Source organism: Alosa sapidissima, chromosome 3 (genome assembly GCF_018492685.1).
Source record: "Alosa sapidissima isolate fAloSap1 chromosome 3, fAloSap1.pri, whole genome shotgun sequence".
Taxonomy (NCBI): Eukaryota; Metazoa; Chordata; class Actinopteri; order Clupeiformes; family Clupeidae; genus Alosa; species Alosa sapidissima.
In genome coordinates this window covers 2,537,663-2,562,356 of record NC_055959.1, presented here as the reverse complement: position 1 = coordinate 2,562,356, position 24,694 = coordinate 2,537,663, and the positions used below count along the sequence as shown (strand labels likewise).

Below are 24,694 nucleotides of genomic sequence, written 5' to 3'. Positions count from 1 at the left end.
GACAGGCGTCCTTTAGCTGCATTCGCGCGCTCTTCCCAGACTGCGCCTCATCTGCTATTCATTATCAGCTTCGATTAATGAAAAGCTAGTCAACTAGCCACCCTTTGCTGTCGACCATCCATGAATAACAGGTCCAGCGTCTAACAAAATGCAGCCATGTAGTTGTAATTTTAACAAGTAAAACTTTATTGGAATGATACATGTTGTAAAATATTACTTTTTTTTTTTTAACATACTCGATGTGTGCTAAGGGTATCTGTCAAGTTATCCAGAAGGTAAAATAATTAAGACTGATAAAGGCAGAGATATACAGTATTGTTCCCCGAAAAAAGGTACAACAGACTACACCATCACCATACCTGCATCGGGAGGAAAGATTCCTGTTATTTATACATTTAGAAAAAAAAATGACAAAAAAAAAAAAATCAACATTTTTTTCCTCCATGATTCATAAAGCGAAATGTCTGTAGCCTAAGAAGTGCGTAAGGGAGAGTGGATGCATACAAAAGCAAAGGTAAGCATGAACTGGTGACCACAATAGAGCAAAACGGTGGAAGGAGGGGAAACAAGGAAGAGGGAAATGTTGACAATCGACACCGTTCAAGAAAGGTTAAAAGAGCCAGATAGGCTATTAAGTACTCGGTGTCATTCACATGTATATTATGAAGGTGATTGCTCCTTTACAAACCATTTCGGTTCTGCTCTTTCCTTTTTTTTATGAAGCACTGTGCTATCATCCACACCCCAGAGACCAAAAACTTAAAACCAACCTCCTAAATCTGCACACCCAGTGTCGGTGTGTTATACAGCCACCAGGTGGCGCACACCACTGCCGCACTTCGAACAATAGTAATGTGAACGACGTGAGTTAAGAGCGTGAGGCCTGCACCAACACCAGGCCCGATTCGGTGGACATCCATATGTGACCTCCACTCTAAATATGACAGGAGTGGTAAATAAAGGTGAGAAAACAAACATGATGAGTGCCTTGCACATCGCTCCAGAAAATGTGCAAATCCTTTTTTGCATCTTCATCACATTTGAAAATCACTTTGAGAGGATTTTGCAGGAGAAAGGTGCTTCATCACCTAACCATAACCACTAACCTGCAATGCAGTAAAGCATTACACTGTGCAGGGACCCTTCGAGAAATCTCTGAAACCCAGTATGTTTCCTCCTTCATACACATACATTTTTTACAAGACAGAATTCATCAGTTCTATTGAGTCAATTAACCCAGTCCTTCCAAACAAAAATAGCATTTGAAAGGTTTAATAAGCTGGCAACAGACTATTAGATTTGTGAACATTCAGTTGAAATAATTTAAACTAGCCTAAATGTCATGACAAAACAATGTGTTAATGTTCATTGAAGAAACAAAAAGAAAAACACCAACACATATCAGCTGTGTGCTGTTGCAGCTGGCAAAAGAACAACTGACTGGGCGGATGGGCCAAAGATAATGAAATGAGTATGAAAGAAGTTCACATCAACCAAGAAGCCAAAAGTAAAAGTTTGGACATAAACAAATTGTTTTGCATTATTGCACAGGGTTCTTAAAAAGCCAACCGTGTTGGGGATTAGGCCATAGATTGTCTCGCATCCTGCAGTACACACAGGGAATCCTGTCCAAAATGTAACCGGGCTAGCAGACTTTAAAATGACCCTCTTGCAATGATTAATTTCTGTACATTATAGGTAGATTTTTTTTCCATTTACAGATGGAATTGTAAGCGACATGGACGCATTGGTTTCCAGAATACACATCCAGAAAAAAAGTGTCTTTGTTAATGGAGTTAAGGAGGGGTAGGACATGTCAGAGGCTAGAGAGGGATTGACTGGACAATTTAAAAAGCTGCTTTAAAAGAAAAGCAGACGAAAAAGTTCACGGATCTTGTAGCCCAAGCTGGGGGGGGGGGGGGGTCTTGAGTAGAACTTTAAAAAAAAAAAAAAAAAAAAAACCTCAAACCTGGCATATAGTAACAAATCTACACTCACTCCCTAAGCTCCCTTCAAATATTATGAAGCAACAGAAACAAAGGCATACACACACACAAACACACCAACAATAACCTCCACCCCACCTCCAAAAAAAAAAAAAAAAAAAAAAAGATACCCACAACCTTGTGAAACCTGGCCCAAACAGATACCGAGAAGAACCAAAGAAAAGTGTTACTTACCCTTTTATACGTGTTATCTACAAAAATGGCATGCACCATGTATCTGAAACGTTTTGCGTTTTGCTACTTTTCCCCCCTCTTTACAGTCTCCCATCACTTAAATTACTTACATAGCATTTAGGCTCTCAACAATGCCGTCAACATTTGTGATTTTGGCAGATATCATGTCAGTTTATTTGTAAAACAACCAAAAAAAAACTTTTATTCCACAGCTATTAAAGGCGAGAAAAAGCGATAGGAGTGAATGAAAGGGTGTGGAGTCAATCATATCGATTTATATTTATGTGCTACAAGAATCTATGCTCAGGAGTGATCATAAAAATGGTGGTGATTACTAAAAAAAAAGGAAAACACATTATAGATTCTGTCCAAACAACTAAACAAACACTCACACACACACTTAAGAAGACACACATTATTCGCATAAAGGTTATTAACAAAAAAAAAAGGGGAAAAACCTCATTCATGAGAGCCACCCACAGATGGACATAATTATCCCTACAAAAGGCTGAGCATAGGTCTGCTAACTGATAGGTCCCTAGGACAATTAAGACCTACATGACAAACCTGCTGAGAGACCAACTTTCGGTACATGACTCAAATCTAGTCTTGCTTTTTAAGTGGTCAACCATGATGGAACAGAAAGCGCTGGAAAAAAATAAAGAAAAAAAGTAAAAAAAATACTAACAATCGTGCCACAATATAAACACATAATCGATGAGTGTGTGTGTGTGTGTGTGTGGTGTGGTGATGCATCAGGCATCATGATTTCAATTCTCAAGAAAAAGAAAGAAAAAAGACAGAACAGAGAGGGTTCGCTGCCGCCACAAGCTGAATCCCAGTGGAGGTACTTTTCAGCACGACCACTGAAAAAGCTGCCATCATGACAGGCACAGTAGAGACATTAGAGCTGAACTTTGTATTGCTTGGGCAGGTGAAGGTTAAGGAGCAAGGGCAGACTGAGTGTGTGTGTGTCCAGATGGGGTGACGTGTGGTTTCTAATAACCAAGCAGTGATGGTGATGCCCTTGTTCACTGACAAGCACCCCCAGAGATAACCCACCCTGGGAAGGGCTGCAGCCCAGCACCACATAGACATCAACGCCAGCAACCAGCTGCAGTGACTCAACAGTGTCACTCTGCCTTGATTTTAAAAAGAAAAAAATAACCAAAAACAATGACGACGGATTACAAGAAGAAAAAAAGTGGACTGCATCTCTGCCACCAGACCAAGAGATAGAAAGAGGGGGGAAAACATTAAATGGATAAGTAATAGGTGAGAAACAATCGGAGAAGGCAACACTGCTGGCTCTATCTGGACCACTTCATTGCTCCTTCCGAGGAAGGGAAGGAAGGAGGGAGGGGGGTTGTACATTGTTGTTGTCGCTCTTTCTATGTGCAGGTCGGCAGTCCCGTTTTTTTTCCACCTTTATGCCCCCCCTCCCCCTTAACCCTTTGCTCTTTCTCTGTTCCTCCCCTCCACTTTTCCTCTTCCTCTTTGTCCCCACTCTGCCTCTGCTGCACCTGGGTGCGTTCAGAACTCGGCAAACTCCTTTGCACACTTCTCTGTGAAAGACACCCGGATCTCCTCCTCCTCGTAGTCATCGAAGTTGCTGGTGTCTCCAGGACCTTTGCACTTAGGGATGAAAGGAGCCTCCACCTTAAAATCACACACACACACACACACACGTTACTCTTCATGCCACTTCAAAGATCATAAAATGACATTCTTCGTGACGCATATAAAGATCCATGTCTACAGTATCACCACTTCTCTTTGTTACAGCTCTAAAATGGTGTGCTAAACTGCTAATTAGCCACACTGCCCTGTTTATAACGGACTGCTCCTTTGGACAATGGACCACACCGCATTTGAGTATTAGAAGTTATTGCACGTTCAAGGTGGTAATGCAACCACTAAGTGAACTGGAGCGCTTTAACTTCTGATAACCAAACTTAACATTATTATGCATTCAATTCTAATAACCCAATGCCATGAAGTCCATTATCTCCCTTATACCACACTTTCATTCAATTTACTGATATCATAAAATATAACAAAATGTCTGATATGCTAAAACTGTCTTGTTTGTAGAACTACTTTCCATCACACATTAATTAATTTCTCAACTTACAGGACAAACTGCCGTTACTAGTTCTAAATGGATGGTTGTTACAGCCAAAGATCAGTCATTAGTTCCATCTCTTTCATTGCCAAGCTAGCATATCTTGAGGTTTTGTTGAGCCTTAGCTTTGTAAACTCACTGTTTTATTTACTCCAAATGCAGTGTAAGCCACCTCGGTCATATGTTACACATCAGTCATCAGTCACCTCAGTCAGATCGGCAATTTGTAACGCTGTTGCAATGTGACATTTCATTTAATTTTTCACGAGTTTGGCGATTTAATACACAAGCATAATGCGGCCAAACAACTGACAATACTTCATAGCAGACATGTGGACTCGAGTCACATGACTTGGACTCGAGTCAGACTCGAGTCATGATTTTAATGACTTCAGACTTGACTTTATAAAATTCGGCATGACTTGCGACTCGACTTGGACTTGAATACTATTCACTCAAGACTTGACTCGGACTTTGCCTCTTTGACTTGTGATGACTTGACATGTCTCGAATCAAAAACTAAATTTCCTGATCGTGTACCAGTCAACCCAGAGACGCTTTCCCGCGACTAAAAAAAAATAAAAAAAATAAATAGCGGAGACAAGCGGCCAGAGCACAGTTCAGTAGATTACTGCCACTACCCCCACACGCGTTACGCACTGTGTGTAGGGCACCAAGAGACAGAGGAAGGACCAACATTTAGCCAATCACTAGTAGCTTTACTGCAAACTGATTTGCACTCTTGTTAGAGAACGTTTGTCAAAAAGCACCAACAGCATGTTACATAAAGATGATACTTTTCGAGTCCTCTCCATTAAGATCCAACTTAAACTTATGCTAAGCTACTGCATTTAATTGAGAACACATCTAAGCACGCACGAGAGGGAGAGAAAACGAGTAGGTTCCAGCTGGCTTGTCATTGTTGATGATGATTGATATCTTCTTTTAAATATAAGAAACATATAAAAAGAAATCGTGGAGGCAAAAAAATACGAGATTAGAGGAGATTGTGAATTTATCCGTTTCTCACTAGCCTACTATACTGTTATAAACTATGAGATCCAGGTCACTATGACATAGCTGCACTCACTGTGATTTGGAAAGTGGACAAGAATATTATGAAGAGTTGTCTTTGCCTTGTGTAATGGAACTGGTGAGTCTTGAAGTATTCAATAATTTATTTACATGAAGCACATGATATGCCGATTGAAACGCATTCCACTCAGCTACTGTAGCTAGGTGGCTACTGGCTACCAGGCTCATAATTCACTTTTAATTGCAAACAGAAAATGTCAAGCAAGCATCATGTCATACATGCTTCTCTTTCCAAAGGAATGAAAGCTGTTTGTGCCAACTTAATATCATGCTTATCATTGTTAAAATTGTGCTATACATGTGGCACAAACAAGTTTGTGGACTAGCCATAGGCTATATTTGAACGGAGCTGGTAAAAAAAGATCATTATGAGAACGTGTGGACAGTGGCACACAATGGGCTTAAAGTGACCGTGCACCATTTACAAATTAGATAAACAGCATCAAATGTCTAGTATTTCTTAAGAAATGAATACTTTAAAACAAAATTACTGTCATTATTATCTTTTAAATAATATAAAACTGTTGACCTTGGCTTCCCTTATGAGTCACCACTGGCAGACAGCCTAATAAATTGTTTGCAGGCAAATCTGTGGCCTAGCGCAGTGAAATACCATCAGTCAAATTATTACTCGTCCTTACAGTGGGCTCCGCAATTTGGAAAAACATTATATATATTTGCAGCTGTGCTGAGTGTCATGTAGCTATCCATTTTGTAGAGATTACTCAGGTATGCACATGTGTATATTACACAGGTATGCACATGCATATGTCGTAAAAGATTACAAGACAGAAACATTGAACATATTTTAATCTGTATTTATAGAAAAAATACTGTGGATTAGATGGAAGTGCTAAAATTATGATCGATAGTCTAATAATGGCATTATTAAGTGAAGAGTACCTGATGACTTGTTCAGGACTTGAAAAAGATTGGGACTTGGACTTGGACTCGACTTGGCTTTGATGTGACTTGGACTTGGACTCGACTTGCCCTTCTCTGTATTTACTTGGGACTTGACTTGGACTTGACTGCTAAGACTTGGGACTTACTTGTGACTTGCCAAACAGTGACTTGGTCCCACCTCTGCTTCATAGGTATGAAAATATCTCAAAGTTAAAGGAGAAATCCAGTGATTTTTTCCATAGATCTCCGTTTGTCGAGGTCCTGCAGCGCTCACTCAGGCACCTGGCCCACCACACTGAGAAGACATTCAGCTTGTCCTTAGCCGCCGCCCCTTCTCACTTTGCACTTTCCCAGAGTGACGGGACTTTACTTCCACACATACAACTGAACAGGACACCACCGTGGGGCTGGTGTCGCACGGCGGCACCTGGCCTGCCTCAGCTCAGCCTTCACTTTTTCACTGACACTGACCTTCCGCTGGTAGATGGCGATCCAGTCGGTGGTGGCGAACCACTTGTGGCCCTTGATGTCGTTGACGCCGTTCTTGAGGTTGCCGAAGCGCTTGGTCAGGTCCACCTGCAGCAGATTACGCAGCAGGTCCTTCAGGTCCGAACTGAAGTGCGATGGAAAGCGCACCTAAAAAAGCCAAAGGGGTCAAAGGTCACTGCTGGGGGTTCAGCCATGAGGCCAAATGAACGTCCCAACCTAAGCAGCTGTTAATCGGGTTCTGCATACAATTTCCCTTTTAGATAACATTTCCTAATGCATTTCTACACAGCTGTGGTTGCACAAAGATTTACAAGTCAACCATGACAATGCTTTGAAAAGGGCTCTGATGCTCTGACAGTTGTTTGTCCTGCACCTGGGATGTGCACAGTGACCTCCTCTAACTGAATGTTCTGAAAATGACATGCTCACACATTCATTTGCTTGAGAGAATCAGATATTCTAGTAAACTTCCACTCAACAGACAAAAGGGATTCTATATTCCACGTTCACACTTCATCTTCAATAATGCACACTTCTACACCAGACCATCTCTTGACTCAGAATTTCATACCGTAAATCCTCAAATTATGGCCGGGATTTTATTTATAGCTGGGCCTCGGATAATAGCAGGGGCGTGGTCAATTCGGACAAATAAAGGCCGGTCCCCAAATACAAGCAGGGGTTATAATTGCATACCAGTAGGAATATCAGTCCACGAGCACTAGAAGACATTGTTTCGATTTAACTCAATGAAATTGAAAGCTCTATTATGTTCACTGTGTGCTGCTACCTTGGCCAGGGCTCACTTGTAAATGAGATACCCATCTCAATGTGATTTTCTTCCCTGGTTAAATAAAGATATAATAATAAAAAAATATATAAAAGAGCTCTTCTTAATATTTTATATTGTTGGTTGGTTTAATACTGTTGCCAATGAAAAGTCGTTGTCCTACACCATGGGTCTCCAACACGTCGCTCTCTAGCTACCAGTCTCTTGCCGCCCCCTTCTGAGCTTGCAAGAGGCTGAAGCAGTACTACTACATTTAAACACAATTGTTCCCGTGAAGCGTTCCATCCTACGAATATAATAAAAAGTAAATCATGCATAATTAAAAAAGTAACTCAATTTAGGCTACTTGGCTACACAATAAGGTTTCCATTACAGCACAGCGCACGTTCAATGAATGAATGGAAGTGGCTACCTTGTCTCGCAATAAATAATAGTGAAATACCCCCCAGATTCCAGTGCCCATCAGTCCCAACATGCAGCAATATAATCAAACAGTGCAAAAGTAAATTAAATACCAAGCCAAACCGAAAATCTTCTGCTTTTGACAGCCTACCGATATGCCGGTTACAGAAAGTGTTGAACAGTGTTGGCCCACTTTAAGAGTAGCCTTTTACTTTACTTCTAAGAATAAAATTCTATAACAGAAGCCTAATAAGAAATAAAGGCCTGCCTCGAATACAACCTGGCACCAAATAAAGTAGGGCTGCAGCTATCGATTCTTTTTGTAATCGATTAATCTAGCACTTTATCGATCGATTAATCGGATAATTTTTTTTTTTGCATTTTTAAACAACCAAAACACATAATGCATAACGAAAATGACATGGCTGTAAAATGATCAAGCAATTGGCACAGAGGTATTTATTCTAACTCCAACATTAGGCTACAAAACTAAGCCAATTTATTGCAATTTACCCATTTAGTGTTTTTAAGTGTCAGTGCCATCAATTAAATAATGTTCAAAATGCTCTCTGTAAAATTGCAGCCTCTTGTGCATGACTTAGCTGGGCGAACAAAGCTGCCCATACTATGTTGTGAAGTGCTGGGAGGGAGAAGAGGGAAAGCAATTTAAAGTATTAATGTGTAGCCTACAACAAGTTTCATGCTGTAATCTAGACCTGACATCAACATAAATATCTGTTTTATGTAGATTTCTACACCTGCAGCATTTACCATTAGGCTACTAACAAATAATTTTACCATTAGGCTACTAAAAAATTATTTCTGGGGTGAGCCTATTTGCTATGGTAACCTAGCAACCTGTGCGTGTGCGCGCGTGTGTGTGTGTGTGCACGCGTGCGGTGCGTGAGGAAAGATGAGGGTGCATGCATGTGTGTGAGGGGTTCTTTTTTTAGGCATACTGTCTTGCAATTGAACGTGAATAAGTTTACTTACTTAAAAACATCAAAGCTAAACAAGCTATCATGACATCGCTACAAATACAGTATGTGATTAAAATCAGCCAACATCAATGTAGGCTATAGGCTACGTAGATAGATGATAGATAGGCTAGATAGATTGATAAATAGCCTAGCCTACTTTATTGACGCTTGGTGAAACAGCATGGAGTGGATATTTAGGTTCTGATGCTTGTTCTTTTCCTTTTTGAGTATGTAATGATCCCAAAACCTTACTTGAAAACTTTAGACATTCTCTGCCATTTATGGATATCTTGACTCCGCCATCGCGTCAGAAATTTCAGAATGTACGATTCACGTGCTAGTGGTGTGCTTCCTGAACAACGGTCCGTGTGGAACAATCAGATCCCTGCGCGTATAGTGCGTGTCATAGAAATTTAACGAGGCTTCGAGGCAGGGTTTTTGCCTCGAGTAATTTTTGTAATCGAATTATTCGAGTAACTCGATGAATCGTTTCAGCCCTAAAATAAAGGTCTGTGCTTTGTGCAGCCTAAGTAAATAAATGACCCCGGCTACAATTTGAGGATTTACGGTATACACCCATAGGTGACCCATATGTGGAAAAACAGAAGAGAGCAAAAAAGAATCGGAAGCAATTGGTCTCCTTTTTTTGCAGTTCAATATCTGGACTGACCTTTCCCGAGACAATCTTCTCGTAGATCTGAATGGGCTGGTCAGCAAAGAATGGGGGGTAACCTGCGGCCATCTCATAAATAAGCACCCCCAAAGCCCACCAATCAACAGCTTTATTATAACCCTAAAGAGGGAGAGATGTAAGGAGAGGCAGAGAAAAGGACAAATAGAAGCAAGGTCAGTAAGAGACAAAAAAAGACATGTCCTTTCATGACTAAAGCCCGGGCTACAACAGGCCCGCAACTGAATCACTTTGTTTGTGTAGCATAGCAATTGTTTTTGAAAGTCTGGACTAATTTTTCCGAACATACCATCACGACTGATGTAGCCAGTTCCATTGATTACAGTGGAACTTATTTATTGCAGCTGACATAACACCAACGGAATGGTTCAGTTACGTGCCCAGAATAGCCTCCCTGTACTGTACCGTCCTCCCATGACTCGGATATAGCCAAGATCAAAACATACAAACAGACACGCACGCACGCGCACACACACACACACACACACACACACACACACACACACACACACACACACACACACACAGAAGGGGCACTCACTTTGCTGAGGATGATTTCAGGGGCCAGGTACTCTGGGGTGCCACACAACGTCCAGGTCCGACCTTTCACCCTTTTGGCAAACCCAAAATCTGTTACCTGTGTAAGGATAATCAAACTTAGTGTGAACACTGAGACTCCCACACCCAAAATGGCACAACGCCTGAGCTGAAAGCATCTAGTGAGGCTGACACATGTTGTGACTGAGGCAACAGTTACAATCCTTATTGTTGTGCTTACTGTGACTAAGTATGTGAGTCACTCCCTGCCCAATGATCTAAAATCCCAAACATTTCTCACATTCTCACAGATATGGATGCAGGCCAAATCTCAGAGTCAAACACAAAAAGTAGCAACGTGATTGATGGGTATTTTTGGTATTGGGCTCTGAAACACAGCCAGTGGCCATATCTGGAGTAACTGGGAGAAAGTCATGCAGGGAATGACTCCATCAGGACACCCAACTCCTCCTCTGCTGTCAAATCCTAGGATAGGATAGCACAGGCAGCAGGTGGACGTACCTGTATGTAACCTTGCTGGTCTATGAGCAGGTTCTCCGGCTTAAGGTCTCGGTAGATGAGGTCTAGTGAGTGGAGATACTCGAAGGTCAGGACGATCTGGGCAGCGTAGAAGCGGGCATGGGGCTCACTGGGAAGGAGACAAGCACAAAACAACAAATATTTTAAAAGGCTCTTCCCACCCTGTCCACCATCTGTTTGACCTTCTGCCCACAGGCAGACGATACAGAACACTTAGAACACGCACCACTTGACTGTTGAAGAGTTTTTACCCAAAGGCCATCACTACACTGAACACTACCATGAAATCATCCAGATAACTGGGATTGTGCAATAATTGTATTTATTTATGTTTACAGCATATGTTGGCCGTATACCTGCTGACTGTGTTTGAGTGTTGGTGTGTGCGTGGAAGGAGGAATGTGCAAATGTTATTTATATAGTTTTATTTTTTTACTTATTTATTGCTTGAGATCTGTCCTTAGTTGGTGCAATGAAATTCCGTTGTATTCTTTTAAAGGTCACAATAAAAGGAATCTGAATCTGAACAAGTGATCATGAGAGCAACAGACTCAGTTACAGTTTCAATGACCTTCTTCACAGCCACATTTCTCTCAACACATAGAAATACACTTTTAATCTGATTTGGTATACAAAGGGACAGCTGCTTGGTTGACTTGAACTTAGACAGATTGCAGAGAACAGAATTTCATTCATGAATATAGGCATTCTAGTGTGTCATCTGTGCTATTTTACACTAAAGAAATGTGCATAGCCTAGTTTTATGTCACTCATAAACAACAATACTACAAGTGCAGGTTCTCTTGTTGTGTGTTAGTCTGGCTGTCCACTTGTGGCTCCTAGCTCATGTTTCACTTGCATTACACAAAGTGAATCTGAATACACAAAGAGAATCTGAATTCACAAAGTGATCTTGCATCTGGTTAAATTCAGGCTAACAAAAACAGCCATTACACAATACTGCGCACAGTATAATAATGGAACAATTATTAAGCTATGGTGTTATGGTTGGTATGGTATTACTATGGTAAATATGAGGTACAACGACAACTCACCTGAACCTGCCAATTCTCCTTAAATGAGAGAACATCTCGCCCCCAGGAACGTATTCCATGACCATGTACAGGTTTGTGTTGTCCTGAAGAGCACAGACAGCGGGCATAAGGGACCATCAGATGTACAACAAGAGTCATTGTCAAACATGTCAGAAGGCATGATACTGACTGATATCATAAGGCTGGGCAGTATATATAATTTAAGATTTGTCGATATATTTTCAAACTAGATATCGGATAAGACATTGTTTATATCAATATAGTTTATTTTCCGTTAAAATGACTACACGTTTCTTCAATTCAGCAACCAAAAAATAATTCTGACTTTTTAAATTAAGTACATTCAGAATGCAAATTCTCAACGTGGCGATGTAGAATGCAACAACTGTGCTGTGGAGCTTGCCTGGTGTAACTATAGATTGTACTTTGCTCGGAAACCCCTGCAGCTGTAAGTTTAATAACAATAATTGTGCCATGCTATCACATGTTATATCCATTTCTTGTTAACAAACATAAAATACCACCCAAATAAGATGTACAGACACAGCCATCTTCAGAGCAAAGATTCTAGAGCGCTACAGAGTTTGTTTTTTCCCAAAGTAACGTTGCTGAACTGCAGGTCTACACAGACACCAGCAAAGATTCAGTTGACAAACAACCCCTGTGTAAACTATGAAGACAGTGTAGGCCATTTGCGTAGGCTTGGGTTTGCTATACATTTTAAGCCAAATTAAAAAGTGCAACTAATAACCCTAATGCATAGCCTAATGCTTTGGTGGAAACAGGAATTTACAGAAAAAATATTGTATATATAGAAAAATATCGATATATTGTATATCGCCATTCTGCTAAAAATATTGAGATATGACTTAGTTCATGTCACCCATTTCTACGTCATAGACTGTTTTACACACACACAGGACACACAGACACACACGCACACAAACAAGCAATGGCATGGCCGTACCTTGAAGGAGTGCTCCAGCCGCACTAGGAAGGGGAAACTGACAGCCTGCAGGATGCGCTTCTCGTTCAGCGTGTGCTCTATCTGTTTGAGCTTCACCACCTGACACACACACACACACACACACACACACACTTCAGTGAGCAACAATACTAATGCCGCAAGGAGCAACCACATCAAAGCCACAGCAGTCATGGGAGTATCCATTTAGGCCACTCTACCTTCTGTTTGTCAAGGATCTTCATGGCAAAATGCTGGCCCGTTTCTTTGTGTCGTACCAGCATGACCCGTCCGAACGAGCCTGTGCCCAGGGTCTTCAACCGATCAAACTGGTCAAGGGCTGCGGTGTTCTGTGGAGAGGGGAAAAAAACAGTCAGAACTATAGTTGATAAATAAGATAAGGATTTGATTCTAATGAATCAGTAGAAACTTTAGTACAGTTTACAATCACTTAACACGCATGGCCTACAATCGTTCAGACCCATGTTAAGGAATACCATAGAACCAAAAGCATTTACCATATTTTTGGAGCTTACAAAAAAAATACTCTCCAAAACCTCAGTTATATATGGGGAAAAGATTCACCATTCATTTCATGTACTGCCTCATATCATTGCACCATATACCCAGTAGGGGGCACACCCCCCCCTCAGACACTCAGTACCACAGTCACAAAGGTGAACTGAAGGTGAAACATACCAGGGCCTGCCTGATAGCGTGTGTACATGAGGGCATTCCTTCAATGAGTGAGAGGCCAGGGCGGCCATGTTGTGTGTGTGTGTGTGTGTGTGTGTGTGTGTGTGTGTGTGTGTGTGTGTGTGTACTGGTGGACTCACCTGTGCAGGGTTCTCCCATTTCCTCAGGAAGTCTTCTTTGGCTTTGGCGAGGAACTCCTTCACTGTAGGAGACAAGAGAGAACAGAGGCTTAGAGCACATACATTTCTTTTCTAGAGGATTTCAGCAATGATCTGACGCCTGATCGGCAGCCAACTTAAAACTGCAGAAAATTACCCAAATGTCACTCACTGGTCCAGAAAAGCAACTGTTGCATCAAAGAATTTATAACCACATGCTCTCATTGATTGTATGATTGCACTATTTGTGGTATGCAGGCATTGTACAACAGGGGCCCCATATCCAGTATTCACAGAATCATCATATATCTAGTTCATAACAACAATTAAATTAGATATAGTCACCTACAAATGAAACAGAGGGCGCTTGTTTTATTAAGCAGGTCTTGCATAGAAGCCATAATAAGGCCATATCTGTGTATTATTTGAAATTTTAGGCTATGGTATGTTTATTTTTTCTTCACACAGGATGTTAGTGTGCTGTGGGACATTTTAAGTGTCAAAAGTGTGCCGTGGAACAAAAAAGGTTGAAAAACACTGGCTTAGACTACCAAATAACCTAAACCTGGGGGGAAAACCCCTCTCATGTGGGTGTCAATAGTGGTTGAAATAGATCAAGTCATTGTAGTTCTTAGAAGAGCACAAGATATATATGATAAATCAATTTCATGACTGGTTACACCGGCAAGACAACCAACTCATTATGCAACTTCAGTTCTCTACATTCATTTCTTACATATTTCATAACAGGATATGTGACTGAAAGGCTTTTCAGTTGGAGATGTAACTACACATGGGTGGATTATCATGGGGACATTATCTAAGAGGCTGAGGGCTGCAATACCGTTTAGTTTGATAGCTATATTAAAATTGTGACGTCTTGGCTATCTATCTACATTGTTATAACATAGCCATATGTTGTTAGGAATTTGATGGCTGCAATGGCACTGCAGGGTTAAACATATTCCAAACAACCAAAATAATAGTGAAGTTTACTGACTGACTACTGACATAATTTTGAGGGAAGCCCTAAAACCAAGTAATACTGATCATCATATTTTCTGGTTAGTCTACAGCCATAGCAAGAATAAATTGGCATAATTTCCCTCTGGGGATGAATAAACTAATCTATCTATCTATATATCTATCTAATACAAGTTTGTTTGTTTGTTTAATGTAAGGCCATTTCCGCAACTAAGGCTATTTAATGGCCAGAAACTTAAATATATATTTTTTAAATCTATGCTAATAAGATATTCTAAAACCTTCAAAAAGGTGGGACCTTACTAAAAACATCAGCTATAGAATTTTCTATCTAATACAAAAGGTAACCTATATCAGCATCAAATAAATAAAATGTTTTAATAGCAACTTTGTTGTCTATAAAAACACAACAAATATTGACACATTTGACTAGTTGAGTCTTCGGAAATAAAAATCAACACAGAAAATGAAAATCCAGTACAACAGCCTCTTTTCAGTCAGTCCTTTTCACTGGTCTAATCTGTCTAAGCGTATAACCTGGTTGGTCTAGTCGCAGCGAGTATTATACTTGTTTGAAGGGGCCCATGGCTATCTCCACTAAACCAATGCTAGCACCGGTCTAATTTCCACAGCTGCAAGAGGCATATTGACCAGATCCCTGCATTATATAACACATCCTGCCCCGGCCAGCCACACAGGAAAACTGGAGAGGCAGAGCCCCTGATCGATAGTATCCACCACTGTGTGCACATGGGTGGCATCTGCCTTTAAACCGCCACACAAAGCCCCAAAGTTCAGACCGGCGACACGTTAAAGAAGAAGCCTTCTCCTTTTGCCCTGAAACTGGCCTAACGCCGCCCATACACGCCGCTGTCACATGCACAATCATATTTGGTGGCCTTATCTTTATTGGGCTAAACGCTCTGTGGGAACATCCAGATTACAGAAGGGCCTTCCTCATTCCACACCACCACTACTCATGAAAGAGAGAGAGAGAGAGAGAGAGAGAGAGAGAGAGAGAGAGAGAGAGGAGAGAGAGAGAGAGAGAGAGAATAGTAAGTAAAGATCAGACAGACAGACAAGAGAAAGACTGTAGATGGCTTCTAAACGCAATAGTTCTCAAATAGTCATCCACCAACACTGATCCAATAAAAAGTTTGACCATCTATCATTAACATCACACACTCACACACTGTGACAGTCTTTTTGAACACCGTACCCATCCACATGCCAGCAGTGGCGGCGATGCTATCTCCGGCCTGCCCCCCACCCCACCACACCCAGACAGTGCTGCTGCTCCAGTAGCCTGCTCCACTCCGCCCAGCCACACATGCACAGGAGGTGAGAAGAACTCGACTCCTCACAAGCCAACCAGCCACCACAAACCCGTGTGCACAGAGTAAAGGAAATAAGATACATCAGTGGAGATAACCGAAAGCGCACGCACGCACGCACGCACGCACGCACACACGGCTCTACATTTCCTGCCAGAAAGACCACAAGAAGTTTCCTCAAAGGACTCTTAGCATTTGGCCTTTGTGGTTCATAGAAACCAACAGGTCCATTAAGCTCTTTCAACAGCAAAACAAAACAGTAGTGGCTTCTCTCTCGTCTATGTTTTTACTCCCCGGGTTCCATGGCGACCGCCCTGGAAGGATGCAGCCGGTTCCCACCCCTTACCCCACTCCAGCAGGGCCGTGGGACAGTCAGACGTGGAGCCTCCCCCGCCATCAGCTGTTCGAGAAGCTGCCGACTCTCGGGCCTCCCGTGATTCTTTTGACTCCCGTGGCTCTTTAGACTCCCTTGATTCTCGTGGCTCTTTAGACTCCCTTGATTCTCGTGGCTCTTTAGACTCCCTTGATTCTCGTGGCTCTTTAGACTCCCTTGATTCTCGTGGTTCTTTTGACTCCCGCGATTCTTTCGGCTCCCTTGATTCTCGCGGCTCTTTCGCCTCCTTTGCCTCTCGTGATTCCCGTGCCTCTTTGGGTTCTTTGAGTTCTCGCAATTCCCTGGATTCCAATGTCTCTTTTGGCTCTTTCGTCTCCCGCAACTCCCGGGCTTCTCGAGACTCCCGGGACTCCCTTTTCCCACCGTGCCTCCGGGAGCTCTTGCGCTCGCTCATCGGGCTGCTGGGCCTCGTCCCTCTCACAGACTCATGCTTCCTTGGTGATGGAGGCTGCCCAGGGGTTGAGGCCAGGGCTGCAAGTGGAGGCTCTGGCTTCAGCACTAAAGAGGTAGCCACCACAGCAGCTCACAGTGCCCTGGGTATTCAGTCCTCACAGTCCAGCCTGCAGAGAGCACGAGCCTCTCAATCTCCTCTGTGGTCACTGTAGTCACCACAGCTGCTAACTTTACCCAGCACAATCAATTGGACCCTTGCTCCGTTTCAATCCTTATCAATATTTATTCTGCACACAGAGTAGACACGCAGGCACACACACACAGTATTGATCCTCCCTTGGGTCCGGTCACCAGGAGGGGCATCATCACCAATCACAACAACAAAGGTGAGAGACTGACAGCTCGTAAAGCCAATCCCCTGGTTGGCTACTAACCATACTTCATTAACAGTTGTTACGGTGACTGGACACAAGAGGTCGAGTGGCGCTGGAGTGACATGGAAAACCACCCTGGAGCTCAACCCACCAACACACAACCATATCCTGTGTGTGTCCTCCAGCAGACAAAGCATATCCATCTACCGTCCATCCCTCCATCCCTCCATCCATCCACACCCATTCATCGATCAGACCCATGGATGGATCAGTAGTGCCCAGCGGCAACTGTGTGCCACTTTGACGTAAAGCAGGCTGGGAAGTGTGGTGGTGCTGGTGGTGGGAGGGGAGGCTGTCGGGTCAATGGGGCCAAAAGGGGGTTAGCAGTGGTCTGGGCATCAGATAGGGGGCGCGCTAAACCAGATCTCATCTCCACAGCCAAATAACGCTTGAGCTTCCAGCCGCCACTCGGTGTGGGGCATGTCCCTAGTGGCACGTGGCACAACGCCATGTATCCGAGCCAGTGAAATTTGCGGTCAGAGCAACAGTGGGTACATGAGCACAGAGATCCACAAGCTCATTTGACGAAACCCGGAGATGATGGCCGTATTTCTGGTAAGTTCACAAAATTTGTTTTCACTGCTTTTAAATCCAGTCGCTATGTGGTTCTTTAAGTCCTGCAGTCAGCATGACAGTAAAAAGCAGAGTGGGGAAGGAGGCAGGAAGGCAGCATCTGAGCTTCACAGTAGAGAGGTAGGCACCCTGGCCATGGTGAACATGGGGAGCAGACACTGGCGGGGATGCAGCTTAAATGCTGTTAAGCGATGCAGTGCTGTTTATTTCCCATGTATATCTTGAAGACCTTGCATGTGCCACATTAAAAGGAAAACTGGCTACAACCTCCTGACTAAACAAAGGCTGGGGGCAGAAGGGAGAGACAAAGAGAGGAGCAGAATGAGACAGTGAGTCAGTGAGTGGGAGTGTATGGAGTGGGAGTGTATAGGGAGAGTGTGTAAAGTGACAGATGGGTGGAGGGAGGGGGTGCAGAAAGACAGTCAGACAAAGCAGTCAGACAAAGCAGACAGACAGACAGACAGACAGACAGAGAGAGAGCACAGAGAGGGAGAGAGGTGGCCAGACGGGGGGGAATCACATAAACACAGCGCAGCACACACGGATCGACACTCTATTAAGCCCCACGCTACAGGGCTCTGGCCCGCGCCGCTGACGGACACACGGACGTCTCCCGGGAGACAGACACACGGCCGCGATGGAACTCCTGTGTGACGCAGCCAATGCCAGGCAACAGAGCAAACACGAGACGCTGCATAAAGAGAGCATTGTGCGAGTGTTAGTGTGCGTTGTGAGAGAACGTACGTGTGTGTGTGTGTGTGTGTGGGGGGGGGGGGGGGGGGGGGGGGGGGGTAAAGCACCGTAAGTCACACACCCCTGTCCAAATCTCTAATCAGGGAACAATCTGCAGAACACCGCAAGCTCGTCCAATGCCCCAGCTTCCTGTTTCGCTGCTTTCACTACACTGCTACTGTTTTAAAACAAAAACAGCTAGACAGAGAAAGCCAAGTGCTTCAGGGGATGTCACTATCCCAGTTGAGCAGCTGAGGCCCACATTTGGCTTTTCAGAAAAAGAAATCTTTACACAGTTTAGTGGACTGTACTGGAGCACCCTCAACTATCTGAGTTAAGCAGCTAGATAACCAAGGACAGTGACCGATTTTTAAAGAGCAATATACAGAAGCATTATGCTTCCTAATTTTTGGATTTCAGGTAGTTCTTTTTATTCACACTACACTGCATTCATTTAACATGCATAACATAGACTAAAAGAAACTGTCCTTCTTCAAATGGAAGATTTATTGAACGACTCATTCTGTGAATCCATCCCAAATCTGACTCTACCAAGCCACATTGATGACAACGGTTCAATGATGACAGGAGAGGCCTGATTTACAACCTCACATGCATCTACGAGAGCCAGACCGAGCGAACGGCAGCAGCAGCAGTCAGAAGATCTCCTCAGACGAGCTGCTCACAGCCAACCACCCCATCAGCCGTCCCTCCTCCCACCCACTCAGCCAATCAAAACACTCACTCCAGCCAAGGACCCCCGCCCCTCAATCCCACCCCACCCCCACCACCACCCCCACCACCACACACACACAAACCCCTTTTTGAGCAGCATAGCTCTGTAAAGTCAGTCAGTCAGGCACTCACTCCAGCGGCAGGCCTCAGGCTCGTCCGGCAGCTGGAGGTGACTGTCGTTCTCGCCGCTGCCCAAGCACGGTCCGGCGCGCTGGAACAGTCTCCCCGCCAACTTTTGCAGAACCGACATGCCACCAGAGGGTGTGTATGTGTGTGTGTGTGTGTGAGAATGTGAGTGTGTTTATGTGAGAATATAAATGTGTGTGGCAAAAAGTAAAAACAAGTGTAGCCTTATTGGTTAAGTGTGCCCAGTCCCCAAGTCCAATCAAGAGCTCGCACCACCCCTCCGTCTCAGTTTAACTCGATGTTTTGTCCAGACCTCTCCAAACTTCCTTTTAGCCTTTTTGTGCCACCCCCACCTCACACACCCCCACCTCACACACCCCCACCTCACACACCTCCACCTCACACACCTCCACCTCACACACCTCCACCTCACACACCCCCACCTCACACACCCCCACCTCACACACCCCCACCTCACACACCTCCACCTCACACACCTCCACCTCACACACCTCCACGTCGCTGCGTCCACCTCACACCTCACACACCTCACACCTCACACACCCCCACCTCACACACCCCCACGTCACTGCGTCCACCACTCTCTCTTCCTCCGTTTCCCTCCCTCCTGCCTGAGCTCAGACTCGGCCAGCAGGCAGGCGGGCAGCGCTCGGACCTTTTGTTGCTTCTCCACTTCCTGTCCCGCCACACACTGTCCACCCAGCCCTTTCCTGTGGGCCCGAGGCTCCCCGAGGCACCAGGAAACTCCCGCTCTTCCCCTGACCGCTAGCGGAGAAAAGGGCAGGTAGGGCAAGAGTGCTGCTGCTGCTGGTGGTGGTGGTAGTAGAGTGGTCGTGGAGGGCAAGAGGAGAGACATAGACATTTGCTCCAGAAGCTCCAAACACCACCCCACCCTCCAAGACAGGTGAACTTGAACCCTGCCAGTCGTGGCCCACGATCTCCTTAAGGTCCTTCCCGACCGGCGCACTGCAGGTCTTCGTCCTCCGAACCATGCAGATGTACTGGAAAACGGAGTCGACTCGGCGTGTGCCTGCGTAAGCCCCCACCACCACCACAACTCTGACCACCATGCCCCTGCACCTGTTCCTGGGCATCAGGGTGGACCATGGGCAGACACAGCTGATTGGGGGACTGGCTTTAGTGGGGGGAGGGCACTGTGTGAGGTTAAGTGTTTGAAAAATGTTTGAGAGTTTAAAATATGATTTGTATGAGAGAGACAAAGAGAGAGTCATAGAGTAATGTCAGGTGTGTGTGTGTGTGTGTGTGTGGGGGATGACATTAGTGCAGCTGGAAGTTACAAAGTGTGTGAAAACGCATGCTCCTTAGACTGGATGTGTGTGTGTGTGTGTATATATATGTGTGTATGTGTGTGTGTGTGTGTGTGTGTGTATATGTGTGTGTGTGTGTGTATGTGTGTATGTGTGTATGTGTGTGGGGGGGGGGGGGGGGTTATTATTTTTGTATATAATAAGGTTTGTTTGTTTGTTTGTTTGTTTGTGTGTCCATGAGTAGGGGAGAACTCCAAACCTGCCCTCCTTGAGGGGATTGGCTTACCGGCTCGCACTGCTACGGCTTAATCACCCACCTCCATGAAAGGCTTCAGAATAGGAACATAATCTGCCAACCCCCTACCCCCCCAGCCCTGCACCCTGCCCTAGTCCTCTCCAGTCCCCCCCTCCCCCCACTCCATACCAACGCCACCCTCACAATCCCACCACCAGCGGCAGCAGCAGCACACGTGCCACACCGCAGCTGAATGTATCGGGCATATTCAAATGACATGCAGTCCCATGCAAATAGAAATCCACTCTTCACACTTACGCTCCACCGGCAGCCTGTTGCGAAGGCCCATTTCACACATCCCTGCTTCACCTCACGGCCAGCAGACACAAACGCACGCGCGCACTCTCTCTCTCTCTCTCTCACACTCACACACTCTTACAACCAGCGATGTCGGCGCTGGCTCTAAATTGCACATTTTGCACAAGGTCTTTCGACAGTGGTGGCAAAACAGGCTGGATTTAAAAATCTGGCAGCCACGCATGTGTTCCATTCCTGCGGTAGGGTAAAGCTAAATCACTCACACATACACACAACACAAGTGAAGAGGTAGTGGCTGGCCTCTGCAGGACAGTTTGGTGGGGGGGGGGGGGGGGGGGGTTCTCCGGCGCCGAGAAGAGAAGTGAAGAGGAAATGAGATAAATAGGGAACAGAGAGTTGTTGGGATAGTAGGAAAGGAGGAAGAGAGAACAAGAGAAAGCAGAGCTGCCCAAAGATGGGCACAAGAGGGTCACACACACACACACACACACACACAAGTAGTCTTGTTCTAAACACTGGGCTATCACATGATGTTCAAGAGACTCCTCAGCGTCACAGTTAAGCCTGGAGTGGATCACATCGACTGGATCATATGACACCTCTACAGCCCAGAAAATGGCTCCCCCCCGACACACACACACACCACCACCAGACTTCCAATACACCCCCCCCCCCCCCCCCCCCCCCCCCCCCCCCCCCCACACACACACACACAGCCCCACCATCGCTACTACTTTGTGACTGCCACAGAGCATGAACATAAACAGACTTCCTGTGAGGGGAAGCGTCTCTGCCTGCAGGTCAGGCGGACCCGGCCCCCTGAGGGACACCAAACTGTATATTTTTGCATGCGGGCCCTCATAAGAGCCAGAGCGACCCAGCGCTTTAGTTCTAGGTCCCTATACCCTCCATTGCCATCTGACCTACACTGCACTTCTCCTCAAACTTTGCCACTTTCCCCATCTCCAAAACATGGGACTAGAACATTACAACAACCCACTACAGCCTCTCCCCCTGGGGATGGCTTCAGGGAGACGAGCCTCCTGTTTTGGAGACAGGCTCTGATGCAGATTTTCTGAGGTCACAAAGGCAACTTTTCCGATCTCGGAGAGGTTGACAATGAGCTTGTCAACACTACATTATTTTCCTCTCTATTGCACATGTGGTATAAAACTCTACTTCCCCTCCACAGGTATGCTTTGTATACTGCCACCCATATCTTCTTCTGACTCAGAAAACAAAATAACAGCAAACATAAAAAAAAAAACCTGTTGACCTATGCTCCATCCTAAAGGATCCACTGTCTTGAGACAATGTGCAGACAACACTGAAATACAAAACATTGGGGTTTGTTTCCCAAAATGTTCCCCAGAAAGAAAGAGATTGTTTTGAATACTGAACAGGTTGTGATAGTCGCGGTGGAACACTGCATTTGGGAACTAAAGCTTTGAACTGAAAATCCAAAGAGATAGCCTACCTGTTCCTTACTTCCTCTTTGTTACAGTCATCTCAAAGGTAGATAACAGCAATTTATCATCTAACCTGCCCCCTGAACAGTCAACTTGTGAATGAGGTTGCCATACCCAGACAAGGAAACACGGCTCCGAGCTACTGGAGTCCTATATCTTCAGTCTCACGAAAATATGTATGTTTGTGTTAGCAAACTCTAAACAACACGCATTTGAGGTCTTCATTTTAGCTTCTTCTATTCTAATTCATTATATACAGCAAAAAAATACTTTAAAAAGATGTCTAATTATTTGGCATACCAAGACTATCAAAACTAATCTCAACCATGGAGGAAAAGCTTTGGTTGACACTAAGCACAACAAGTCTGGGTTCATGACACTCGTGTTCCATAACACGCTCTCTCTCACCCCACACACAAACACACGTTATGTTCCATTATATTCTACAAGTTCTACATTTGGCCACATACTGCTGGACATTGCAGTGATAACCTTAATGGTACATTACCTTTTGAATACCTAACCAACCATGACAACGATAGGCCTACTTCAAATGCTACTGTGTTTGAAAGTCCTGGCTAGTGGATGCATTTTCAATATTTGCTGCAAGCATTACGCAAAGTTTTTTTATTATTATTATTTCTCACCTAGACATCATAACTGTGCATCACGTCACATTCAAAATCAAACCAAACTGTCACAAGTGCAATGGCAGGGTAAAAAGCAACGTTGCAGATCTCTACAGAGTGTAAAATGGCCAATGTCAAGCAATACCACCAAGTATTTCCTTTTTGAAGGCGAGGTTCAAAGACCCCTCAAACTGACAGGAAGGAGGGAAGTGGTTGAAGTAAGACCTATCGTGAAGCTTATCCAAACCGGTGCATGTAACATTTGCGTGTGTTAGTTCGTAAAACGACATTGGAAGAAAAAAAGTCAACAGGATTCGAGGGCCTTGACCGACTGCTGCTACTCATCTTCAGGAGAGCAAAGAAAACAACTAAGCTAGTTAGCTAGCTACGCGTTTACATAGGTGTTTCAGTGCCTTGGCTACCTAGCCAGTCAGCTAATAATACATAATCGAAAGTGTTCCCCATTGACATTTGGCCCACCTATTCAGGTGATGCATGAAGACCCGAAATAATTCTGCATCATACTAAGGTTGCTAGCTATCCAGCCAATTGACTAATGTTTAACCATACAAGCAAACTCACCACTCTCCATCTCGTTGCCCTTGTTCTTGGCGGTGGGCGCGTTGCCCATGATTGCAGGCCAGGTAGGAGATCCCTTGATACAGAATTTCTTGCGATTTTCGTTACGTCCACTTCTCAATCGAGTCTTCAATATCTAGAGTCGATGCGCACGTAGTCTACAAACATAATTCGCAACACGTCTATACCAATCGTGGTATCTCCCCGTTGTTTGTTCTACCTTGCGTTGAAAAAAGTCCGTAGGTAACGTTTGCTAGCTAAGTAGCTAGCTAGCGAATAAACGCCAGCTAGCTCTGTGAGTTAGCTATGTAGCTACCTTTGGGTTGCAGTAAACTGCTAGCCAACTAATGTTTCTCGGCTCCCTAGGTACAGTAGAAATCGTCGAAACCAGTTCTTTGCGTGTATCTCTACCCCTCGAACGTAGCTAACGCTACCCCCTCAGACTCTACTGTAGCACCCAGCAAGGCCCGGACTCTGCTGCTGGAGAAGCCAAGACTCCTCTAACAGCTGGTATTATTTCTCTAATAAAAAATAATATTCCCCTTTTCAGTTGGTCCCTGCCCCGATGACTTTCCAGGATCCAGAACCGCTGCAGCTAGCTAGCTTGTTCGCATAATTCGACAGACCCCCATTAATCCTCCGACTACAGCTAGAGGGAACTCCAGCTTCAGACAGAACCAATCCCCTAAATCTTTCTTATTGGTCAATGTTCAGATGACAGGCTCAAAGAATGTCTTTGATTGGATACAGTTTTGCATGTGTGGTCTGTGCAGAATTGTGATTTGTCAAAGACTATCTGTCAGGTTAACTTTGTCCCACCCTCGCAGTCCAATGAATAACGTCATCTATTTTCATACTATTC

The 24,694-nt window shown here is 44.4% G+C and overlaps 1 protein-coding gene across 1 annotated transcript; it reads right to left on the bottom strand.

Moving 5' to 3' along the window:
- Positions 1–165: 165 nt before the first annotated feature.
- Positions 166–24,505, bottom strand: prkacaa (protein kinase, cAMP-dependent, catalytic, alpha, genome duplicate a). Its single transcript, XM_042087538.1, has 10 exons — positions 23,836–24,505; positions 13,591–13,652; positions 12,976–13,104; positions 12,758–12,856; positions 11,791–11,873; positions 10,718–10,844; positions 10,200–10,295; positions 9,638–9,760; positions 6,778–6,942; positions 166–3,839 (listed from the first exon to the last, which is right to left on the bottom strand). The coding sequence occupies exons 1-10, from the start codon at positions 23,882–23,884 to the stop codon at positions 3,714–3,716; spliced, it is 1,059 nt and encodes a 352-aa protein (XP_041943472.1). The 5' UTR covers positions 23,885–24,505; the 3' UTR covers positions 166–3,713.
- Between the last annotated feature and the right edge of the window lie 189 nt (positions 24,506–24,694).

Coding starts and splice junctions, on each gene's coding strand:
- prkacaa (XM_042087538.1), bottom strand. CDS start 23,884: ATGGGCAACGCGCCCACCGCCAAGAACAAGGGCAACGAGATGGAGAGT. Junction 13,105..13,590: donor AATGGGAGAACCCTGCACAG/GTGAGTCCACCA, acceptor CCCTCTCCACAG/AACACCGCAGCCCTTGACCA. Junction 12,857..12,975: donor AGATCCTTGACAAACAGAAG/GTAGAGTGGCCT, acceptor TGTGTGTGTCAG/GTGGTGAAGCTCAAACAGAT.